The sequence below is a fragment of the Macaca fascicularis genome, chromosome 18 (assembly GCF_037993035.2).
Source record: "Macaca fascicularis isolate 582-1 chromosome 18, T2T-MFA8v1.1".
In the NCBI taxonomy this organism is placed as follows: Eukaryota; Metazoa; Chordata; class Mammalia; order Primates; family Cercopithecidae; genus Macaca; species Macaca fascicularis.
Window position 1 is genome coordinate 56734396 of NC_088392.1, and position 23614 is coordinate 56758009.

General features: G+C 33.9%; 1 protein-coding gene across 1 annotated transcript in view; it reads left to right on the top strand.

Moving 5' to 3' along the window:
• The window catches only part of CCDC178 (coiled-coil domain containing 178), a 462699-nt gene that overhangs the window by 327308 nt on the left and 111777 nt on the right, over nucleotides 1–23614 (top strand). Inside the window, exon 21 of the mRNA XM_074022193.1 lies at nucleotides 10273–10422. Within this exon, the coding sequence (XP_073878294.1) occupies nucleotides 10273–10422 (150 nt within the window). The remainder of the gene's footprint in view (nucleotides 1–10272; nucleotides 10423–23614) is intronic.

Sequence of the window (23614 nt, forward strand, 5' to 3'; positions counted from 1 at the left end):
GTAGTGAATAAGTTTCACTAGATCTGATGGTTTTATCAGGGGTTTCCACTTTTGCATCTTCCTCATTTTCTCTTGCTGTCACCATGTAAAAAGTGCCTTTCACTTCCCACCATGATTCTCAGACCTCCCCAGCAATGTGGAACTGTAAGTCCAATTAAACCTCCTTTTCTTCCCAGTCTCAGGTATGTCTTTATCAGCAGTGTGAAAATGGACTAATACAGCACGAGACTAATATATTAATTAAGACCCTATAGTAGGGGTCAGCAAATTTTTGTCTGTAAAGGAACAGACAGTAAATATTTCAGGCTTTATGATCCACTCAGTTTCTACTGCAATTACTTAACTCTGCTACTGTACAGCAAAAGAGGCTGAAGACAATATGTAAACCAATGAGTATGAAGTGTTCCAATAAAATTTATCTACAAAAGCATGCAGGGGCTGGATTTGCCTGCAGAGCCATAGTTGACTGATCCCTGATCTAGAATATCATTTTCCCCTATACCAATATTAAATTATTTTGGGAAGTAGACACATCCCAAAATGAGTATGTGTAGAAAATTGCCTTAGATATTTTATATCCGATTTCTGCTTGGGATACATTGCAAGGTTTGGACAGTGCCCTAATGTGAACAACAGTACCACGTGAGTAGAAACACTCATAATCTCTTCTTTCCCAATAGAGCAGCAAAAGAATGAAGACATTGCCAGTAATTCAATCCATAAGGATATTGTATTAGACTGCAAATTATTTACTGTACTTCTCATATTTGGCACATCTGTGGCAATAGTCTTAATGTTTTCTGACCCTGAATCTCCAAGGAAAAGACTCTGAGGCCTATTTTTTTTTTTTTTTTTTTTTTTACTTCAAAGCACTCTCCTCCATGAGTATCTAATTTATTTTGAAAGGCTGATGTAATTCTATAGGGTGTTCAGAAATTAGAACATTTACATACTGGAATCTTAAGGGTTCTGCAATTCATACCCAAGATTAGGGAGGGATGTAAACCCAGAAGGGGTGTCAGACTGAAATTAGGCTGGACCCTAGCCTTAATGTTCTGTCCATGTGTGACCCTGGGCAAGAAATTGGCTTCCTTGGCCTCTATTTCCTCAGTGTTGATGTAGAAAATTTTTTTTTAAATTTCGTTTCTGAAGGACTTGCACCAAATTGTTAATGCTATCTCTGGAGTATAGAAATGACAGTCACTGTGAAGAAAGGTTTTAATTTTCTACTCCATGTACCTCTCTGTTTTTTGTATATAATATAGTCAGCATGTATTACTTCATAACAAATAGATTTCTAAAAGAAATATTTAAATTCTGATTTAACATAGATATGACAATAAAATTGACATTAAATTTAAAAAGTGCTTTCAAAATTAACCATTTTCTACAAATGTAAAGCAGCATCAGGTTATCTGACTACATCAATGCAACCTGCAAAATATATATTTTTTAATCATTCAAAGCTTTTACTGAATTTATGCCATAATATGTGTTCTGGAACCCCTTAGATCAGTTTTTCTCTCATTTGTAATGAAGTTTCTAGGTACTGTTCTTACAATTTCTGCATTTGTACAGTACATTATTACTTTATGATAAAGTTAGTTCGTAATTCCTTAACTGTTTTTGCTGATGACCTTTTAAAGTTGCATAATTAGAATAAGTCGTGGTTATTGTATTGGAATCTGTATCCCATGGGCCAAGAAGGCAGCACATTAATTCTCTGCATCACCCACTCGATGTGCTGTGCCATCAGCACAAAGATATTATTCTTTGTAATTACATAAAGAAAGGGTCTATTTAGTGTTAACTGACCTTTCTGTGACTGATCAGCCTTTTCCGCCAGTGAAGTAGAAATGTATATCATTAAAATGTGAGTAAATAGGAAACCTTTCTAAATCTTAAACTGTTCAAATCAGGAGGTACACATGAAGAGGAAATGGTTGTTGAGTCTTTCACATGATACCATGAAAAGAGGAGCAGACTTTTAAAACATATATTTTAGAATATATATTCCTAAAATATATTTTAAAATATATATTCTTATTCTTAAAATACATTTTAAAATATCAACAAATTAAAATATAAATAAATGATGATAATGCATAGGAATAGTTAACAAGGGCATAACATCAAATACGTTTCTGTTTAACACTCTTGATATCAGAAAAAAATTATTAAACTCAAAAATATATTCAGGATTAAAAATTTAAGTTTATTTAATACACAATTAATAAATTTAGAGGAATTATCACTGTGACTGTCATTTACTGAGGATGAAAATTGTGCCAGGGATTATATTAAGATGTTATATACTTTAAATATTGTAACTATTTCAATCATGTCCTTTAACTTAGAAAACATCGTTGAGGATATAGATTAAGTGAAACTGATTTTTCCTTCTTTTCTTATTACATAATTTATTTCTGTAATCAGTTATATCAAATTATTTGGAGGGACATAAATGATTTTCAAGAAAACTTGACCAAATGGAAATTTAATACCTAACATAAGTGGCATTTGTGTAAGGTTATTCAATAGTTATAGGAGGAATATTATAGTCAGCATGGAGAGAAATGGTTCTTTCTTTAACATACACCCACATTGATCAGGTGTTTTTTAATAATTAACAAGCATCTGTATTTCTGGGTCAGGTTTTCCCTGCTAAGACCACATACAGAGCTCTTATATGAAATATCTCCAGAAATCACTTGACAAACTGATGCTTCCTTGAAACTTTACTCATCACTTTTGCTGGAACTGATCTCTCATGGAACTACTATCGTTGTGTGGTTATGCCTTTTATCCTTCTTCATGCATAATGCATCCTGATGTAGTTAGCTTTGTGAATGCCTCTATTCCCTTATCTGATTGCAAACTCCTTCTGCCATGAAATTGTGGGGTTTTTTTTCATGTTATTATCAATAATTCTTGGTCAAATATATACAATGAACGGAGACAAAAATAATAATAGGGCACAAGTAGGGTTAACAAAAGATGTTCAAAAATTCTCAATTAATTTCTTCTGAGTTCTGAAAGGCAATGTCATAATGTCCATTAGTAAACTTTATGCATAAATCAACGCAGTAGCTAAATTTGTAAGCCAGTCAGGAAAGTAAGATGAGGAGTCCTTTGTGTCCTCATATAGTTGGGAGCTGGGGTAGGGCAGCTAACGGAAGTATTCCCCTGGACTCGGGCAGAGACAGGTTTGATTGGTCAGCTGCATGTCACAGGCTTTCATCCAGCAGTGTCATAAAGGTGCCTCCACCAGTACCTCCCATACTGCTTTCTGTCTACCACTTGCTCAATACGTACTTTTGAATAAATGATTGAATAGAGAGCATTTTGTTAAACATAATAATACATGGAGTTTAAGGTATGTAATAACCTTGATGCAGAGGACTGATTTGTTCATTTACAAATCAAGAATGTTCTTTTAAAACTAATTATCAGAGAACTAGCCTTGGACAAGGGAATGGTTTCCATGACAGCACAGACAAGGAAGTGGGTCCTGGGAGAGTTAAAACAGTTATTTGCTCCTCTGAGGCTTCAGGGTATCGACACATATCATTCTTACAGACTTGCTTCTTGGAAACACTAGGGAGAACTCTTGCTTTCTGTAGTAATTGGTGTATAGATTTTAAGGGAGAAGCGATGCAATAATACCTCTATGCACACTATAGGTGATGCCCTTAATAAAGAAGATATTTTCTCCCTGTCTTCTACATTGTTAGAGGATCAGCCTGTGTTTTCAACATTTGTGTTAATCACACTAATGCCCATGAATCAAAGTGGGGGATGCTTTTGAAGTTACTCACAAAGAGACTTGGAACCTCCTTGTCTTGTTTATTCTAAAATATATCCCCTGTACATTCTATGAATCAGTCTCAGCACCAATGCCTACTTTAAGGACATCAAAGCCTCACGGCATACAAAACGATCATTCCAGTGCTCGAGAAGGGCAGAAATGTGCCAAGGGCATATAAGAGGACTATAGGGATTCACTGGGATGGGATCAATGGTGTAATGCATGGGCATGTGCACAGGATCATATACTATTGAAACAGTGGTGCTTGGAACTGACTACTTGTAATGCTATGCATTGATAGGATACTAAATATGTGGATACATTTTATTGTTTACACTGTTAGTCATATGCTAATGTCAAAAGACAGCAGAACATTTAACCTGATCTATGAGAGTTTAATTCACAAGTCATAGGCAACAATAATCTAATATTCCTAAGGGACCAAGAAAATACTTCTCTTGACTCTGACTCCTCCAAATTTGCTCAGATACATACTAACCTATGTGGTGGGGCAGCTTTGATCTTCTGATTCAAGTCAATGATTTTTTTTTTGTTCTGCGAAGCTTGTTGCTTATGCCGTTCCCCCACTTGATAGAATCAATTCCACTGTAATTCGAATAGAATTTTTCACACTTTGGCCTCCTCCAACTATAGCTTGTAATCCGTGGTGAACAGGAATTATATCTTATCCTTCTTTTTAATTCCTGGCCTAGCCATAGAGCTGAATCCATAAAGTAAACTTACCAAGGGTTTGCTAAACAAATGATTAAATAAACCAAAAAAAAAAAGAAAAAAAAAAAGGCTAGACGTGAGGATGCTCTGGAGTAAAATCAATCAATAAATACTAAGAATACATTTTTTGTTTTCTGGTGATTCTGGTGGGAAGTCCATTCTTTCCAACCAGGGAACTGAGGTGAATGTGGTGCAGTCTGTGCAAGAATATGGATGTGGTAGCAAGAGCTGGCAGAGCTCTGGTGAGATGCAGAGCAAGGAGCTGTCTGCAGTAAATTCTTAAAAACTGAGAATTGGGGGATGACAGACAGATCATCAGAAAAGATTAGCTGAGATGGCAACAGATAATTACATCTGGACGGGAGAGTTAGAACTGGGTCAGAAGATGACAGCTCTCTTACAATACATAATTTAAAGAAAGACCTAGCCCCTCTGCCTGGTAAACTGGATCCTAATGCCTATATTAAGAGTATATATGACACATTGCTATACATATAGTCATAGACACCTTGATGATTGTACTAACAATAAGGTATTTGTAAACAGCTATTTCACTTTTTGCACTTACATGTATAGTGCAAATATTTTAATCATCACCACCTTTCTAGAATGTTTGAATCAAGGTTTTTTCTTGTAATCTCCTTTGGCATTAGTCCACCTTTGATTTTAAAAATAACAGTTCACATAGATTTAAACTTTGTCCAGGATAAGTGTCTCTGGCGGAAGCTCCAAAGATCTCCATGGATAGCATTATTCTAGTGCATTCAACCATAGTCCACAGTTCTACAGGTCCCAACTTTGAAGGTCCATGCATTTGGTCTTGCCAGGGAATGCATCAGACATAATAAAATAATGGGATATGGAATCATGTAGATCAAAAAGCACAAGAAACTGACAATGTATAACCAATATGCCCATATTGATGTATAATTGACAGTAGCCTGGAACCAAATTTTAATTTTCATAAGTGGTCTGTTTTATCTATGTCAAAATGCTGTGTTAGCCAGATTATAATAAGACAGTTGCTTGGCAGAAATGGACTTAGAACTACAGAATTCAGTTATTTGATTTGATTATTTAATGTCATTACGTTTTATGAAGACTGAATTGCATATAGCATTTAAAAGTGCTGGCTCGTGTTTACGAAGGGAATATATTGGACAGTTGAAGGTACAGGATCTGGCGCCAGTCTGACTTGATGATGCAAAGCCCAGCTCCTCTGCCTAATAGTTGTGCAACCTTGCACAAGATATCTGGTGTTTCAGTTGCTTTGGTTGTATAACAAATACCCCAAAACTTCATGGTGTAAAATGACTGTGCTCATGATTCTATGTGCTAGATATTTGGACAAGGCCGAGTGGGGATAGCATGTCTCTGTTTCACCCTTTCTGGACATCAGTTGGATGACTTGGAGGCTAGGGGTTAGATTTATCTTCAGCTGACTCACTCACTCACAATTGGTGCTGTTGGCTGAGACTTGAGCTAGGACTGTTCGCTGAAACACCTACACATGGCCTCTGACCTAGATACCTTACAATGTGGTGGCAGGTTCCGAGGGTGAATGCTCTCAAAAAGAGGGCCAGGCAGAAGCTGTATGCTTTCTATTATATAAACCAACCTGGGAAGTCACTTAGCATCATTTCTACCATCCTTGATTAGCTGGAAAAGCTACAAGTATACCCAGGTTCAAAGGAAGGAGAAATAGACTGTACCTTTGGATAGGGAGTGATAAGGTTCTGGAAAAAACATGTGAGACTGAAAATATTGCTGTGGCCATTTTTGGAAAATACAGTTTGCCTCAACTGATATCTCTCTGCCTTGTCTTTCTTATCTGTAACATGAGGATAATAATATAAAGTCTCAGACCATTGTTGCAAGGATAAATTCAGTAAATACTGCATTCCTAGCACGGCTCCTGGGTATGTAAGCACTACCTAATATTAGCTTTGATTCTTTTTCTAATTCTCAATTTTGTCATCAAGCTAATGTAACACAGCATAACTAATACTAGAGTGGGAGTGGAATGGTTTCCAGAACTGAAGCGGTTGAGGCTTTGGGTCTGGAGGAAGGTTTTCTGTTGATAGGTACTGGCTATGTTAGTGTCCCTGACTTTATTTCATTTTTGCTTCCATTGCTTATCACCTTCTTTTAAAGTGACATATTCTTTTTAGGGAGAGGAGGGTTGTTAATATCTTACATTCAGTTACAATAAAGATTTGCTATCCTGGGTAATTTTCTCTCTTCTAAAGGTGAGTATGTAAGTCTCAGTTGTTATTCATTATATGTGGAATTTATATCTTAACAGGCAAATTCAGCCTTATTTCTAATTTCTTTGCTATATATCACAAAGTGAAACAGAAATATGATACAGGCTTTACATTTTTTCCCAAAAAGAACCAGTTCTCTGATTGGAAGTCCCTAGTCCCCACTTACCCAGTGAGAGATGGGAAGAAGGAAAAATAAACTAAAAGTGGAGAAAATTGAGGAAAAGTCCAAGTGGAATCCATGGCTTAAAGAACAAGAAAAGTCAAGTGGGGGGAAAAATGAGTAGAACTACTATTGGTGTATTTTGAATACTCAACCTGTCTCCATTTTTCAGCATTTTTGCTGACAGAGGAGGAAGCCAAGCCTTTCCTTAGCAATGGTTCTTCCACACTTTGGGGATCATGGGCTAACTAAATAACCCAAGAAAAATGCTGTGTATAGTTTCATGAGGGTCACGTACCTTCTGAAAGTCAATGATTCACCTAAAATAAAGAATTCTTGTTAAACCTGGACAATATGATTATCTTTAGAATAGTTTTTAATACAAAAACATACTGTATGATTTATCTTTATATACTTAAGATCTTCACCTCTCAAGTAGTACAGTATCAAATAGTACAATGAATGTGCCATATTATAATGGTGGTTATATTGCCCATCAGTTACTTCATAGAAGTTGAAAAACAAAATGTGTGTTTCCAAAGGGCACAATGTATGTATTTGCTAACTAATATTACGTGTGTACATGCATTCATTCATTTACTAAAAACCTGTGCACCTACTTATGTTAGATCTTCGCAGTGCAACATCTCTTAGGGCAAACAAAATGATGGTCTCATCCCTCATGGAACTTACAATCTAGATTTGGTTCAGTCCTTACAAGCATAATCTTTATTTTCTAATAAAATACTGGGAAAAGAAGCAGTAATATCCCCAAAGTATCAAGGTTTAAAGAAAAATTTGTGATAATAAAGAACAAACCATCACCAAGCAAGATATTTTTCTTAATAAATTCTAGACAATGTGGAAACTATTAGCAAACATTCATCACGTCTCTTCTGTTCACCAAGCTATCTTCCCAGTGTTTTACCATCTTAATAAATATTAATAATTGAAACTGAATAAATAATAATAAATCTATCTTTGAGAAAGTGTTAAATATATTTAGGCCTTTTGGAATGTCATAGTATGGAAAATGAAAGAAGTGAAAAAAATAAGAATCCTGCATTCCAGTTATCCTTTTATGGGCTATTTCCCATGGATATATTTCCACCAATAATTATCATTCCCCCTTTGTGTCATTTACATTTAACAATATATTGGTTAAAATTAAACAAGTCAAAGTTGTGAGGTGGACTCTCAGTTAAACTTAATAAAACATTTTCAGTGTTGAATGAATACTATTATTTAAAATAAATAAAACTTAAACTTCATTATACATCTGAAGGTCACTGACTTTCAGGAATAAGTAGTGAATTGGTATATCCTTCACATATTCATTACTGGAAAATGATAATGTAAAATATTGTGACTGATGTAACATTTTGAAGATTTATTGGCATAATTACACAATTTGATTTTTTGGCATATATTCTAATTGTGATACATAAAGTGGAAGAACTGGTATCATTAAAAAATTGAACATGTATGCATTTAGAAATAAAACTGCATATTAAACAGTGAGCAAAGTATGTATTATAAAATATTTCCCCAATTAAGTTCCGTTAAATAGGTAAAATGCAAATCCCATAACTTTGTATCACTCCTCTCAAATTAAATGTTTATAGTAGCCATCTAGAAATGGAAAGAAAAGCACCTGAGAAGTAGGATGTCTCAGATATCAGAGTTGTGCTTAGATTTAATCAAACAAGCAAATGAACAAAATATTCAAAATGATGCCTATTCCTTTCTAAAGTAGAACATTTATCAATTTTACAAGTTAATCGCTTCAGGATTGGATTTTAATATTAATGATGATATCTAAAATTAGTATAGCTATCTTTTGAAAAGAATCCCCACCAAAGGAAAATATTAATAGAACTTTGTCCTCCTAACAAAAGATAATTCAATGTGATTTTAGGCAAGTTTATAGATAGAAGTTACTGCAGTTTTAAATTATTGTGACAGAATTAAGACAAGGGCATTTAAAATGATTCTCAGTTGGTCATTTTGGCTTTTTGAAGGATAGCTATGACATAATATTTATCATTAGGGATCAATATGGATACCAGGCTTTCATGAGAAATATGTTTGTTGACCTTAATAAATCTTCAAGTGTGTAAATACAGAAATATTTGTACAGGCAATTTTCTGCTGAATTACATTTCCTCTATACACATTATCACATGGCAACATATTTTTTAAGAACTTATACTGAAGGTTTGATGTGATGGCAATTTTCACAAAGAAACAATTTTAATTGCTTCACAATGGTTATTTCTGTATCTAGTTATTTAATCATCATTATCATCATCATGATTAATCTGCATTTATATGTTTTGACAACTTATTTTGCTATTATAAATAACATTGTAATAAATAAAGCATTTTGCTTAGAATAGATTCCCAAAAGAGAAATTACTGGATTAACAGGTTTGAAAATATTTAAAGCTATTGATAAATACCATATTTTTCAAGCAGTCAGAGTAAGTTTTCTGTAATGTAAAAAAAAAAAAAAAAAAAAAAAACAAAAACAGGAACTAAACTCAATTCAGGCATTTAATTTAAAATTATAGATAGCCCCGAACTTGCCAATGAATAGTTATGCAAAGTTATTTTCTAAAGAGTTTATATTAGATTTGATGTATATTTATTTAGTCATGGAGAAGGACATTATAAAGTTCTCAACTGCTCACAGTAGCAGATTTAACCTTTATTTAAATATAACTAAAATGTATTAATTATAAACAATGACGCTGGGTGCTTCTAAATCTTGAGTTCCCTATTCTCTCTTACTCTTTCCTCATCTATGTTTTTAATGTTTTCTGTGAGTACCAACATTCTGAACTTCATGGAGATGAAATTCTAAGCTAGAAGGCACCACCTACTCATTTAAGCACAAGGGCTAGAGAAAAAGAGAAGAGGACAGGAAACTGTGAAAGTGCTCCTGGGATGCTGATTCAAGGGTCCCAGGATTGGGCACTTTTCAAGACATGATTGAGGGAAGTTCAGGAAAAAGGCAGTGAAAAGAGGTGAAGTAAAAGTCAGACTAACTCTGATGAATCACACATTAATGTTTAAAAAAAAAAAAAAAGCCTGCATCAAAAAAGAATATTATTAAATCAACAAAGGATATTGGTATCAGGAGAAACATTTTTTGGTTATTTTGTTATTCTTCTACTATACATAATAGAGCATGTTTAGATAATTTAAAAGATGTAAAAATTCAAACAAATCCAAATTATTTTAATTGCATTTGTGTATATATATATACACGCAATTAAATTATATATTTTTTTATCTTCTAGAAAATAGTAGCTGATTCACTTGAAGAAAATCTGCGTTTAGCTCGAGAGTATCAACAGCTACAGACTACATTCTTAAAGGAAAAGGACAATTATTTCACTATATATGATAAACAGCTATCACTTGATACTTCAATTAGAGACAAGAAACAGGTATTGGTTTTTCTAACTGTTTTAAGATAATGATTTATGTCATATATGCACTATAAAAGTAAAAAGTAGTCAGTTTGGGTACCTCTGATCTGACGATGATACTCCACAACATGGCCTATTTTCTCTGTGTAGGTTTGTTGTATATTTATATCAACCTTTTAAAAATGAATTTTGAAAGAATATTGGAGAAATGAAAAACTTAGTTTCTAATCCACTATTCTATGCTAACTTGCTTTTAATTAATATGACCAGAAAAACCAATTTTTTATTTGTAGATTTAAATATATTATCATAGTCTTCACATTTTAATTCTAAGAGTGGATGATTTCCCATGGTAGGCCTCTAAATTGTCTTTTTAGTATACAGGCTCCAAATTCTGGTAACTGTTTTCTTATCAGATATGGAGATTAATTGGAAACTTGGAAAAATAGCTGACTTTCTCTAATTACTGAAAATCATTGAGAATTCTAAATATATTTTGTAAAATCTTCTGTAACGGTATGTGGAAAGGTAAAGCACACAATATGCTATGAATCAAAAAGGAAGAAAGTGTTCCATTACTAGTGTTATGATACAGTCACTTCCTCTATGTTCTCCAGATACTTAGTAACAAGAACAAATATTTTCCTTTGAATATTTGTTTTCCTCCAGGATTCAAATTTCAGAAAATACAGTTATTATTTTTTGACAACGTAACCATGAAAACCAAACTGATCCTTTCTCCTACTGGTGTCACCCATATTGTTGCATTATAAATCAGTAGTTTAGAAGAGCGGTGCTATGCTTATGGCTATTACGGAATGTTGGGAAGGCAAAGGGTGGGATTTGAATGCAAGTTCTACTAGCTCCATGATCTTGGCAAGTTGCCTTTTCCAACCTCAGTTTTCTCATCTATAAAATAAGATTTACCTCACAGGGTACTTGGTAAATAATAAAAAAGAGCCATTCATAGTAAGTTACTTTGAAATTTAAGGGCTGCTATACAACTGTAAGTAATTATTACATTCATCTGGCATCCTCCCTATCTACTTCCCTATTTCCCATTCATCTACTCTCATGAGAGTAAAAGCTTCTGAATACATTGGGAAAGAGAAGAATGCATTTTTCTCTTAAAATCTTGAAATGATAGCAACATGAAGATACATCAAAGTACAAGTGTTTGGGAGGCTAAGGTGGGAAGACCACCTGAAGTCAAGAGTTTGAGACCAGCCTGGCCAACATGGTGAAACCCTGTCACTACTAAAAATACAAAAACTAGCCAGATGTGGTGGCATGCACCTGAAGTCCCAGCTACTCAGGAGGCTGAGGCAGGAGAACCACTTGAGCCCAGATATGGATGTGGCAGTGAGCCGAGAATGCACTGCTGCACACCAGCATGGGCAACAGAGTGAGACTCCATCTCAAAAAAAAAAAAAAAAAAAGAATGAAATAAGTGTGTTTGGGAAAGAATTGGTAATACAACTATCTACCAAAATCTTAGTGTCCTCAAACCATTTTGCAGGATTCAAAGAAAGGGCATGTATGTATCTATGAAGAATTTGTCCAGTCACCTCATGCATTTGACATTTTTATTTGAGGTTAAATATGTCCTACTTGTTTTTCATAATTGAGAAGGAGAAAATAATCATTGGCTTTACTGTAGTCCTTTTCTAATTGGGGGAAACAAAAATAAATTGTAGGTACACTTATCAGTTTATAAAGAATCACTTGGTGGCAAATGACAGATACATTCGATACGTGCATAAATCGTGGAGACCCCATGCTTTTTAAGAAAAAGCCCTAATATCACATTTTCATAGTAAGAGCAAAATTATCTTGATCTCATTTTGGAATTAAAGCAAATCTTGATGCAAGATACAAGGACTGAGACTGTAGTAGGAACAGACAGTGGAGATTGCTAGGAGATTGGGTTTATGTTTGTGATCCCTCAGACGAATCACTTTTAGCACACCTGTTTCAGGGAAACTTTCAAGATTTATTTGTACTTCCAATCATTTTTCATTTCCATCCTTCAGCGATGGAGGTCATTAAGTGCAGGCTGCCCTTGTCAGTGTCATGTAGGATCAATTTGCTGCAATGGACAGAGAGGCCTTATAGATGCTGTTAAATCTGTCAGTGAGAAATCGTATGTCATTAGCGTCTAATGCACTGCTTACAGGATGGAATTTGGCCATCAAAAATGAGAAAACTCTTTAATATTTTAGTCCATTTCCTTGATATTGCAGCATTTCCCATGTATGCAGGTTTTAGTTCTTTGGCCAGTTTCGTTTGGGTACACAAAAGCACTATTCAGTGTCTGATTCCCTTGTTGAATTCCCTTGTCAGATAAAACGGATCTCACTTTTAGGAATTTTGTGCATCTTTTTCCTGTTTTAGACTAATTTCATTGCTTCTGAACATGAATTCCTTTTGCCATGGTAAATAACTGTATTTTAATTATTGTGTTTCTTAGGGACTATTATTCTCTCTATACAAATTGTACATTTTCATACTTCTTTGTATTTTTATGCCGAGAGTAATAGAGTAAACCTAATGAAAGAGTAAAACAAATTTAAAATAATGTCCCCTTACTTAACACAATCTTACATACACATGTCTCAAATGTTAGAATGCTATAGTATTTCTCTTAGTGTTAATATTATGTCTGCTTTATTTGCTTGTGTTATTTTTGATACTTTCCTGTACTTTTAAAATTTGTAGTGATGGATATTTTTGCCTTTAAAAATCAGAAAGAGGCAAAAGCAAGTGTGCAAAATTCTTATTTGCCCTGTTCATGGGTAACAATAGAAAATAATCTAATCTAAGACTTCTTAGATGTCAAAATTAAAACTAACACTAGAAATACATGAAGGAAAATCTCTGAAAAACAGATTATACTTCCATGTGAATATAGACATTTTCGTTAGAAGCTTTCAAATACTTTTTATAAAAATACGTCATTTTTAATATTTTATCTTAAAAGTAAAAACTCCACGGGTGTTTTGATGAAGTCACCATGTATTTGTTTTAATTGCCACCTCAGATTCTTTGAGCCTGCGCAGAAAGGTAAGTTAAGCAAGCATGCAGATACTGAAGTGATCTGTTGGTTGAAAACAAGATGGCTTCCAAAATGTGTTAAAATACATTTTTAAAATTATATCATTAACCATTTGTAAAGCTTTACACTTCCTTATTACAAATCCCAGTGCTTTCAAACTAAGGTAATGAAAATTATTACAGAATCAGCCAACACGTAGCAAATACTTATGTGGACAAAGTATTTGTGCTATATTGTTTGCAAATATTATCTTTCAGTGTCTCTCAATAATCCTGGGGAATTTTCTATTACTTTTATCATCTTTCCCAATGTAAGATATAGAACTAAAATTGAGTGTCACACAAGATTGCTCAAGTAGAGGGAGATGCTGGGATGGGAATCAAATTCAGATTTTTCTTATATCTAATCTATTTCAAAATTATAATACTACCTCTTTACTATAACATTAATTAAACAGTCCTATACATGGCTAATCAGGTTATGTAAAGCTTTGAAAAAAACATGTAATTTATATATGGTATCTCTAGTGTTCAACTGAAATAGATTATTTAATTCTCTAGTTGTTTCTGTAATTTTAGTTCATTGGAGCCACTTTTTAGTGATTTTCTGGGGAAAGGGCCACCTGTTTACTTGGAGGAGATTTAATTTTTATAGGGATCATAGGTAGGTTTCATAATTCTAAATTGTAAAACTTTTGAACTAGAAATGCCTTTAGAAATATTGCCCTACTCTTTAAAAAATAATTTTACAGAGGAAGAATCTTGGGGAGGCCAGAGTAGCTTAGTGATTTACCACATACACGATTAGGTAGAAGAAATGTTGTCCTAGAACTTAGTTTTCTTTACTCACATTCAAATGTTCTTTCCAATAAACTGCAGATGAGCATATGCTATGATTTTTTTCGGAGGTTTGTCTGGACCAATAGCTGAGATGTAAGCGGCTCTTTTAAGTGGTTTGGGCCTGTGAAGGAATCACAGAGACATGAATTAGAGGACTACTCTGCAGCAGTGTGTTGGCCTCTAGGGAATACTTCTGATCCTCATGGAACATTTGTAATCCATTCATTCAATTATTCAAAATATATTATTAATCAACAATTGTTCTATATACCAGCAACGAACAATTGGAATTTGAAATTTAAAATACCAGCCATGAGCAATTGGAATTTGAAATCTAAAACACAATGCCATTTATATTAACACACACACACACACAAATTAAGTGAATTTAACAAAATATGTATAAGATCTATATGAGGAAGGGCACAAAATGAATGAAAGGAATAAATCAAAGAAGATCTAAATAGATGGAGAGATATTCCATATTCATGGCTAGGAAGACTCAATATTGCTAAGATATCCATTATTTCCAACTTGATATATAGAGTCAATACATTCCCAATAAAAATCCCAACGTATTTTGTGAATATCAATCAAATGATTCTAAATTTTTTATGAAATATAAAAAGACACTAAATAACCAGCAAAATATTGAAAAACAAAGTTAGAAGATTAACACTATCTGGCTTCAAGATTTACTATAAAGCTGACAAAGATACTATAGAAGATATAGAAATGTGCCATCTTATTTCTGCTTCCGTGCTGAAGGTTGTACTCTCCAGTCCAGGAGATTCTTTCCTAGACAATAATGTAGAATCAGAGCTCTCCAGCAGCCTTTCTTCACCCCACCAAGAGAAGAATTGTGTATTTTTGCTATTTAATCTACCTTGCCTGGGTCTCATTGGACAACATTTCTATATTAAATTCTCAAAAAATTCTATCATCTATAGATTATATAAATTTTCTCATCAACTTTCCAACACAGTTTTCTTTAATACTCACTTTGTATCGATGTGCTTAGGAGTCAGTGTCAATTATAGCAATAAACAAAGTTATTTTCCTAGAGAAATATGAAAGCTGTTTGATTCTCATTTTTATAAGTATTTAGTATTGCTTGTTGTCCTGCACACCATATAACTGTGCTTGGATAGTGATTTCTGTCTGCTTGTTTAATGTAGATAGAAATCCACTTCTTTCGTAGCAAAACCATAAAATAATAGTTTTCCCTATAACAGCTATTTGAAGACCCTATCAGTGTCTCTGCTTCCATTTCTTAGACACAGGCATGTGGACTTGCAAACACACACACACACACACACACACACACACACACACACACACACACACACACAAATGGCTTTGGCCCCTGTTTCTTAGAAAATGCGCGCACACACACACACACTTGTTCTAAGGCATTATCACACTTTAATTTGCATTACATTTATACTGTCCTGTTTCTCTGAAGAGTTTTCCTCACAAGACCTGTGAAGAGCTTTGGTAATGCCCGAGACAGAAGTAGACAGCTAATAGTCTATTGTTTTATCTCAATGAATCTCCCTTTTGTTGTCCAAACTCCATGAGGAAAATACCAATACTGGGAGTTTATTGCTGGCCAAGACGTTAAAGAAGTAAATTTGGCTTAAATCAAACCAATTGTTCGGTCCAATACCAGTTTTGAGAGAATTTTCAATACGTGTATCTTTCATGCAATTTTGAGGTTTTCTTCTGGTAGAGTTGCATAGCAATGAACAGATTGTTTTTAATATTAGCCACACCTTAAGAGTGATTTACTGAGTGTGGTGATAGACTCTAGTATATAAAAAATATTTAAGATAAAATTTTCGTGTGTGTGTGTGTGTGTGTGTGTGTGTGTGTGTGTGTCTCAACCAATGGCTGTTTTGTTCCCCAGGGAATATCTGAATATCTGGCAGTGTCTGGAGACATTTTTGGTTGCCTCTGGCATCTAGAAGGCAGAAGCCAAGAATAAGGATGTTGCTAATCATCCTACAGTGCACAGGACAGTCCCTCTCCCCTTCACACACACCAAAATTCTCCAGCCCAAATGTCAATAGAGCTGAGGTTAATAAACCTTTATATACAGAGAGAGAGAGAATTTACTTGTCATATATATGTAATGTGCATGTGTATGTGTATATACATATATATAACATGAAACACTGTTTACTATATCCCCTTCTTAAAGATTTAAAATGCATTTGTATATTTAAAATTCTGAGAAATTCAATATTAAGAAATCTGTTAACTCTGTTAACCCTGAATTTTCTATTGTCCCTGGAATTCTTTCTTCTCAGGAAAAGTATTTACTACTGATTGACTTGGTGTTTAGTAGATTAAACCTTGGAAAATGTTATTCTCTTAAAATATATATATTATTTATATATATTAAGATATATATATAAAGAGATATATATAAAAATATATATATTAAGAGATATATTAAGAGACTAACATAATATAATATAATATATAATATAAAACATCAGAGAATAAGAGGCAACTTTGTCACAAACTGTACTTTCATGATATTCTGCTGATATATAACTTTAATTAAAAAAAGTATTCTTTATATTACCAATAAAGCCATAGAATAATTTTGAATATTTTCAGATAAATACGTTCTTTGGGAATCCACACATATCCAGAATGCTGACTTTCTTTGATGCTGTAGTAGAGCAATAAAATGAAATAGTGTTGTTTTTATCACTTAAAGCCTATGTTTAAAAAATTACAATAAAACAAGTAAAATATTTTTGTGTACAACTTTTATGATAGGTATATTTTCTAATTAGCTACTACATGACTTATAACTGCAATTGATTTTCAATTCTGTGGGATTATCTGTTAATGATTTTTTTCATTTTGAGCTGTGCATAAGCTTCTCAATGACATAAACATTTGGAAAAACTCATTCCGTAATCATCTTTTCACAAATCTATGAGTTATATCTTATAATCATTTATTAAAATAAGTATTAATATAGAAAATGTGTATTTATATGCTAAATATTTTCTTTAGTCATGTCTTTTTTCTTCGAAATTTAACCATCATTAAGGTGAGATGGAAAACCTATAGACAGCTTATTTAATCCCATGAGCCTCTGATAATAAGGAATATTAATATCTCCCTAGCAGGATGGTTGTATAAAACAATATACTAATAATTACTATTTATGAAACACTACTATGTGCTAGGCACTTTGTTAGCTTTTATATGTAATCTTATTTAATTCTCTGAACAGCTCTCTGAAGCATAAAAATATGTTTTAAATATAAAGCACCTAGAACACTTTTCTACAAACTATATTTTGCATATACAAGTTATGGCCACTAATATGTCTATATATGTGTCTCTCATTTCTTGTATCAAATTGAAGTGTGATTATATGATTATAACATGATCTTCTAGTCTATACTAGGTATTAAACAGTGTATGCAACCTGAGAATATGGGATGGATTATGAGTAGAGAGGACAGAAGTGGAAGTAGTAGAGACATTATGATAATCCGTTAGAAAAACATGCAGAGGAATGAAGGAATAGCACCATAGCAAGAAATCTAATGCCCAGGTAAAACTGACAGAGGATGACACAGTAGAAAATCATGTATATATACATGTATAAGACCAGGCATGAGGGATAGACTCAGCAATGACACATGGGTTAGAGAAATTAATCCAAATCTTTCTTTTCTTTTTCTTTCTTTTCTTTTTTTTTTTTTTTTTGAGATGGGGCCTTGCACGGTTGCCCAGGCTGGAGTGCAGTGGCGTGATGTCAACTCACTGCGACCTCCGCCTCCAGGTTCAAGAAATTCTCCTGCCTCAGCCTCCCGAGTAGCTGGGATTACAGGTGCCCACCACCACGCCCAGCTAATTTTTTGCATTTTTAATAGAGACGGGGTTTCAGTATGTTGACCAGGCTGGTCTTCAACTCCTGACCTTGTGATCTGCCCGCCTCAGCCTCTCAAAGTGCTGGGATTATAGTGAGCCACTGTGATCAGCCGTTAATCCGAATCTTATACCACCAAACACCAATTAGAACACATATATAAATGAAAAGATCTCATTTGCAATAGCTACAACAGCCAAAAATTTCCCAGAAATACCTAATATGAAATATGTCATTTGTAATCTTCGTGAAGGAACCTCTAAAATTTTACAGATGGAAAAGATAATAAAACAGCACATGCCATAACAATACCCAACATTTTAATTTGGTTAATCTGGAATCTTCATGTTACAATTTTAAAGCAATTCCAAACAAATTAAAAGAATGTTTTTTGGATGCTGATAAAACTATTCTGTACTGGAACATGAAAACAGATTAAAGGATTATGGAGAAAATGAGGGAATATTTGTTCTAGCTTGTTCTTAAATAATAAAGCTACCAGAATTGTAACATAACAATGACAAAAAGTTCAATGCATCACAAGGACTGGCTACAAAAAAAAGTCCTAATATGCCTATATTTCTTGTATAAAAATGTGAAAAATGCAAAGAAATGCAGCATAGTCTTTTCAACAAAGTGGTGCAAGGCTTACTGTATGTTTTCAGGAAACTGCAAATAAATCCTACCTTGAACCACGCCAAAAACCACAAAGGCACTCAAGTATTAAATATAAACACAAAGTGTAGCTGAATAGGCATCTGATCTTGAAATGAGAAGAGTTTTTATCAACATCATGAAAAAGAAGAAATCTTCTTAAATGAATATTTATAAATTTGCTGACATGAAAATTAAATGTCTGTGAGTTTAAAACTATGGGAAAATATTTCAACACCTGTGTCAAACATGGACTTAATATTTTTACCACATGGAGTGCTACTCTCTGTCACTTAAAAGATAACTTCTCTAGTAGAATCATGAAAAAACTATTTAAATAAGTATTGCCTTGGTATGTCTTGTCTTTGTTGAATATTTTAAAAAATACAAAGCAAGTTGATAAATAAAAGGGAGAAAAATATCCTTCATAGTAAAAAAAAAAAAAAAAAAAAAAGAAAGGAAAACAACAGGATAGCATTTGCACCCACCAGATTAGCATAATATTTTACAGTGATAACATCTAGTTTTTGGAGGAAGCACTGAAATTGACACTTTCACCAATGGTGATATTGTACTTTGAAATGCTCCCTATGAAGAACAAATTGACAATATATAGCAAGAGCTTTAATATATTCATACCCTTTTTCTCTAAGGAACATTACCAAAATATGCACAAATGGTGTTTTCAACAAGAATTTGATTATAAAATGGGCAGAACAGTGTAGCATGGAGCCAGACTGCCTGGGTTTGAATCCTGCCCTTTTGCTTCCTAGCTATGATTTTGAACAAGTCATTTACCTCTTGGAGCCTGTGGTTCCTGATCTGTAAAATGAGAATAACAGCAGAATCTACTTGATACAGTTTTTCTGACAACTAATTTAATACATGTAAAGATTTCTAACAGCCTTTGATACATAGTAAGTTCTACATATATTTCAGTTACATTTGTTGTTGTTATTAAATGAGATTATGTAGCATACTTCACAGATTGTTTAGTATGTATGAAGAGAGAATAAGAATCAAAACAGGTATTATTATCATTATTTTTATACTATTATGAAATAACCTGAACCGTGGTAATGGAATCCTTATAGGAATGACTTTTATTACCTTGTATTAAGAAAGATAATATGAAATCAAAACACATTGTAAAATTATCACTTTCTGTTAACCAAGAGTGAATTAAAACAATAGATATCAAGTAACTTAGATGTGATTATTTTTATTTTCAAAGGATTCTTACATCATGAGAGGCTCTAGTAACATAGTGAGTCACACAATCATTTCAATTATACTAAACTAACTGGGATTTTGTCTGTACCCAAATTTCCAGAGAATATATTTTGCATGCTGTGCTCTAATTATTCATATTCTTCTTTTTGATATGGGGGTCTCACTCTGTTACCCAGGTTGGAGTACAGTGATGTGATCTCAGCTCACTGAAACCTCTGCCTCCTGGGCTCCGGTGATCCTCCCACCTCAGCCCCCTGAGTAGCTGGGACCACAGGTGCGTGCCACCATGTCTGGCTAATTTTTTGTACTTTGGGTAGAGATGAAGTTTCACTATGTGTTGCCCAGGCTAGTCTCAAACTCCTGCACTCAAGTGATCTGCCTGCCTTGGCCTCCCAAAGTGCTGGGATTACAGAAGTGAGCCACCATCCCAGACTTAATTATTCATATTCTGTGAATACCTGTGTACACCTGATTCTACTAAAAGAAATTAATTGATTTTGGGAGGTTCCTCAACTAATTCACTAGATACTAATTCACAAGTTAAATTTTTTCCTGCTTTCTTGAAGTGAACCTTGAGTAAAGCAATTTACTGGTACAGTGTGACCCATTAAGAGTTTGTTAATAAGTGACTATGAAAAAATATTGTGGACAGATAGACATTAAAAATACTTTCCTTTTGTCAGTTGGAGAGTAATTCTCACTGATTTCCTATCAAAATAATCCTGAAAATGACAAATGTTCTTTTTTACAACCTTGTACTTTTCCATCATAGTAAATCACTGATTAACAAATAAAACAACACATACACACAGGCAATACCTTATCTGAGAAAAAGAAAAGTAACAATGCAGTGACTATAGCGTTTAGAGTTTTGTGAGACTGTGTCAGATATAAAATCCTTGTCTAGTTATTTCCCTTGGTATGGGATATCAGAATTGTGTGGTCTTTCAAGAAAAAAAGTATTTTAAAGAAAGATATATGCACTGTACTCATAGGTTATTGAGAAAAGTATATAAAACAAAGCTACTGTCTGAATGATGTACATAGAAAAAGAGCAAAATGTTATCTGTAAAAGCAGAAAAGAATATGGCTTGCTTGACTTTTTGTATCAAGCAAGCTACAGCAATCTTTTGATTCTAATATGAAACTATAGTAAGGATCATTGCACTAATGCATGAGGATTTGTGATAATGTTGCAGAAATTTTACTGTCAAAACTGAACTGCAGTGTAATGACTTTTGTTATCATGGTTTCTAATAACTATTCAGCATGAATTGACCCTACATATGTTTTGCTGCAATAATGTGTCACTAACTCAGAAAGCTAAAAAGAAAGTAAAAAACAGTCAACATAATGCTGTGTATGACTTCATGATAACCTTTACTATTAATATTGTTAAAACAATTATATTAATAATAGTCACTATGCAAGCTATGGGATCACATGTCAATAAAACCTCAGACACATTGTGACAGTTCTGGCTAAAGAAACCTACAGAGTACTTTACAATAAAATATATCCTCCTCTGTTCAGCCTGGGCACTAGTTACTGACTGTGCTCTTACTACTTCCATATCTGATTGTTACCTCTATTGTACACAGTCTTTGACAAGTTTCCCTACTTCCTATAATGTGTTTATTTTTCCTTTTATGGGCTATCTCTTTAGTTTTTTACTTTCTATATTTTTGCATGTCGTTATTGCACCTCCTTATTGCAGTATATTTTTATTTCAGCGTCTCTTCATTGCAATAAATAAGAGAAAGTAGAATGTTTACTTTTCTGTGTGGCAGTCACCATGCTAGACATTTACAACACGTGTAAATCATTGAGTTGCACCAACCATATCATAAATGTTGACCAATTACAGATATCATTATCATTTTTATTCTATTATTATTTAATTCATAAAAACACTATGAAACAACTGGGAATATTCCCATTTTTCCTTAGAAAACAAAGCTACTGTATTAATTTGCTAGGGCTGCCCTAACAAAGTGCCACAGACTGGGTGATTTAAACAACAGACATTTATTGTCTCAGAGTTTTGGAGGCCAGAATATGAGATGAAGGTGTCAACAGGGTTGATTCTTTCTGATGGTCTGGTGGGACGGATCTGTTCCCAGCCCCTCCCTTGCTTGTAAGGGGCCATGTTTTCCTGTGTCAATACAGTGTCTTCCCTTGGTATGCATCTGTCCAGATCTCCTCTTCTTTTCTTTTTTTAACTTTTATTTTAGGTTCAGGGTTACATGTGCAGGTTTGTTACATAACTAAACTCATGTCATGGGGTTTTGGTGTACAGATTATTTTGTCACACAGGTATTAAACATAGTACCTATTAGTTATGTCTCTGTTTCTCTCCCTCCTCCCACCCACCACCCTCAAGTAGGCTCCAGTGTCTGTTGTTCCCTTCTTCGTGTCCACAAGTTCTCATCATTTAGCTCCCACTTGTAAGTAAGAGCATGTGAGATTTGGTTTTCTGTTCCTGTATTAGTTTGTTAAGGATACCAGCCTCCAGCTGCATCCACATTCCCACAAAAGACATGATCTCATGATCTCATTCTTTTTATGGTTACATAGTATTCTATGGTGTAGATGCACCACATTTTCTTTATCCAATCTGTCCTTGATAGGCATTTGTGTTGATTCCATGTCTTTGCTATTGTGAAGAATGCTGCAATGAACATTCACTTACATGTGTCTTTATGGTAAAATGATTTCTGTTCCTCTGCATACATACCCAGAAATAGAATTGCTGAGTCAAATGGTAGTTCTGTTTTTAGCTCTTTGAGAAATTGCCACACTGCTTTCCACAACAGTTGAACTTACACTCCCACCAAGTGTATGAGTATTCCCTTTTCTCCACAATCTCACCAGCATCTATTATATTTTGACCTTTTAATAATAGCCATTCTGACTGGTGTGAGATGGTATCTTATTGTAGTTTTGATTTGCATTTCTCTAATGATCAGTGATATTGAGCTTTTTAAAATATGCTTGTTGGTCACATGTATGTCTTCTTTTGAAAACTGTCTGTTGATGTCCTTTGCCCACTTTTTAATGGGGTTGTTTTTGGCTTGTAAGTCTGTTTAAGTTCCTTATGGACACTGGGTATTAAACATTTGTCAGATGCACACTTTGCAAAAATTTTCTCCCGTATTGTAAATTGTCTATTTACTCTGCTGATAGTTTTCTTTTGCTGTGCATAAGCTCCTTGGTTTAATTAGATCCCATTTGTCAACTTTTGGTTTTGTTATGATTGTTTTTGGTGTCTTCAACATGAAACTTTTGCTGGTTCTTATCTCCAGAATCATATTGCCTAGGTTATCTTCCAGGGTTTTTATAGGTTTGGATTGTGCATTTAAGTCTTAAGTTCATCTCGAGTCCATGTTTGTGTATGGTGTAAGGAAGGGGTCCAGTTTCAAACCTCTGAATATTTCTAGCCAGTTATCTCCTCACCATTTATTGAATAGGGGGCCTTTCTGCATTGCATGTTTTTTCACTCAGAGATCCATATAAATGTTATGT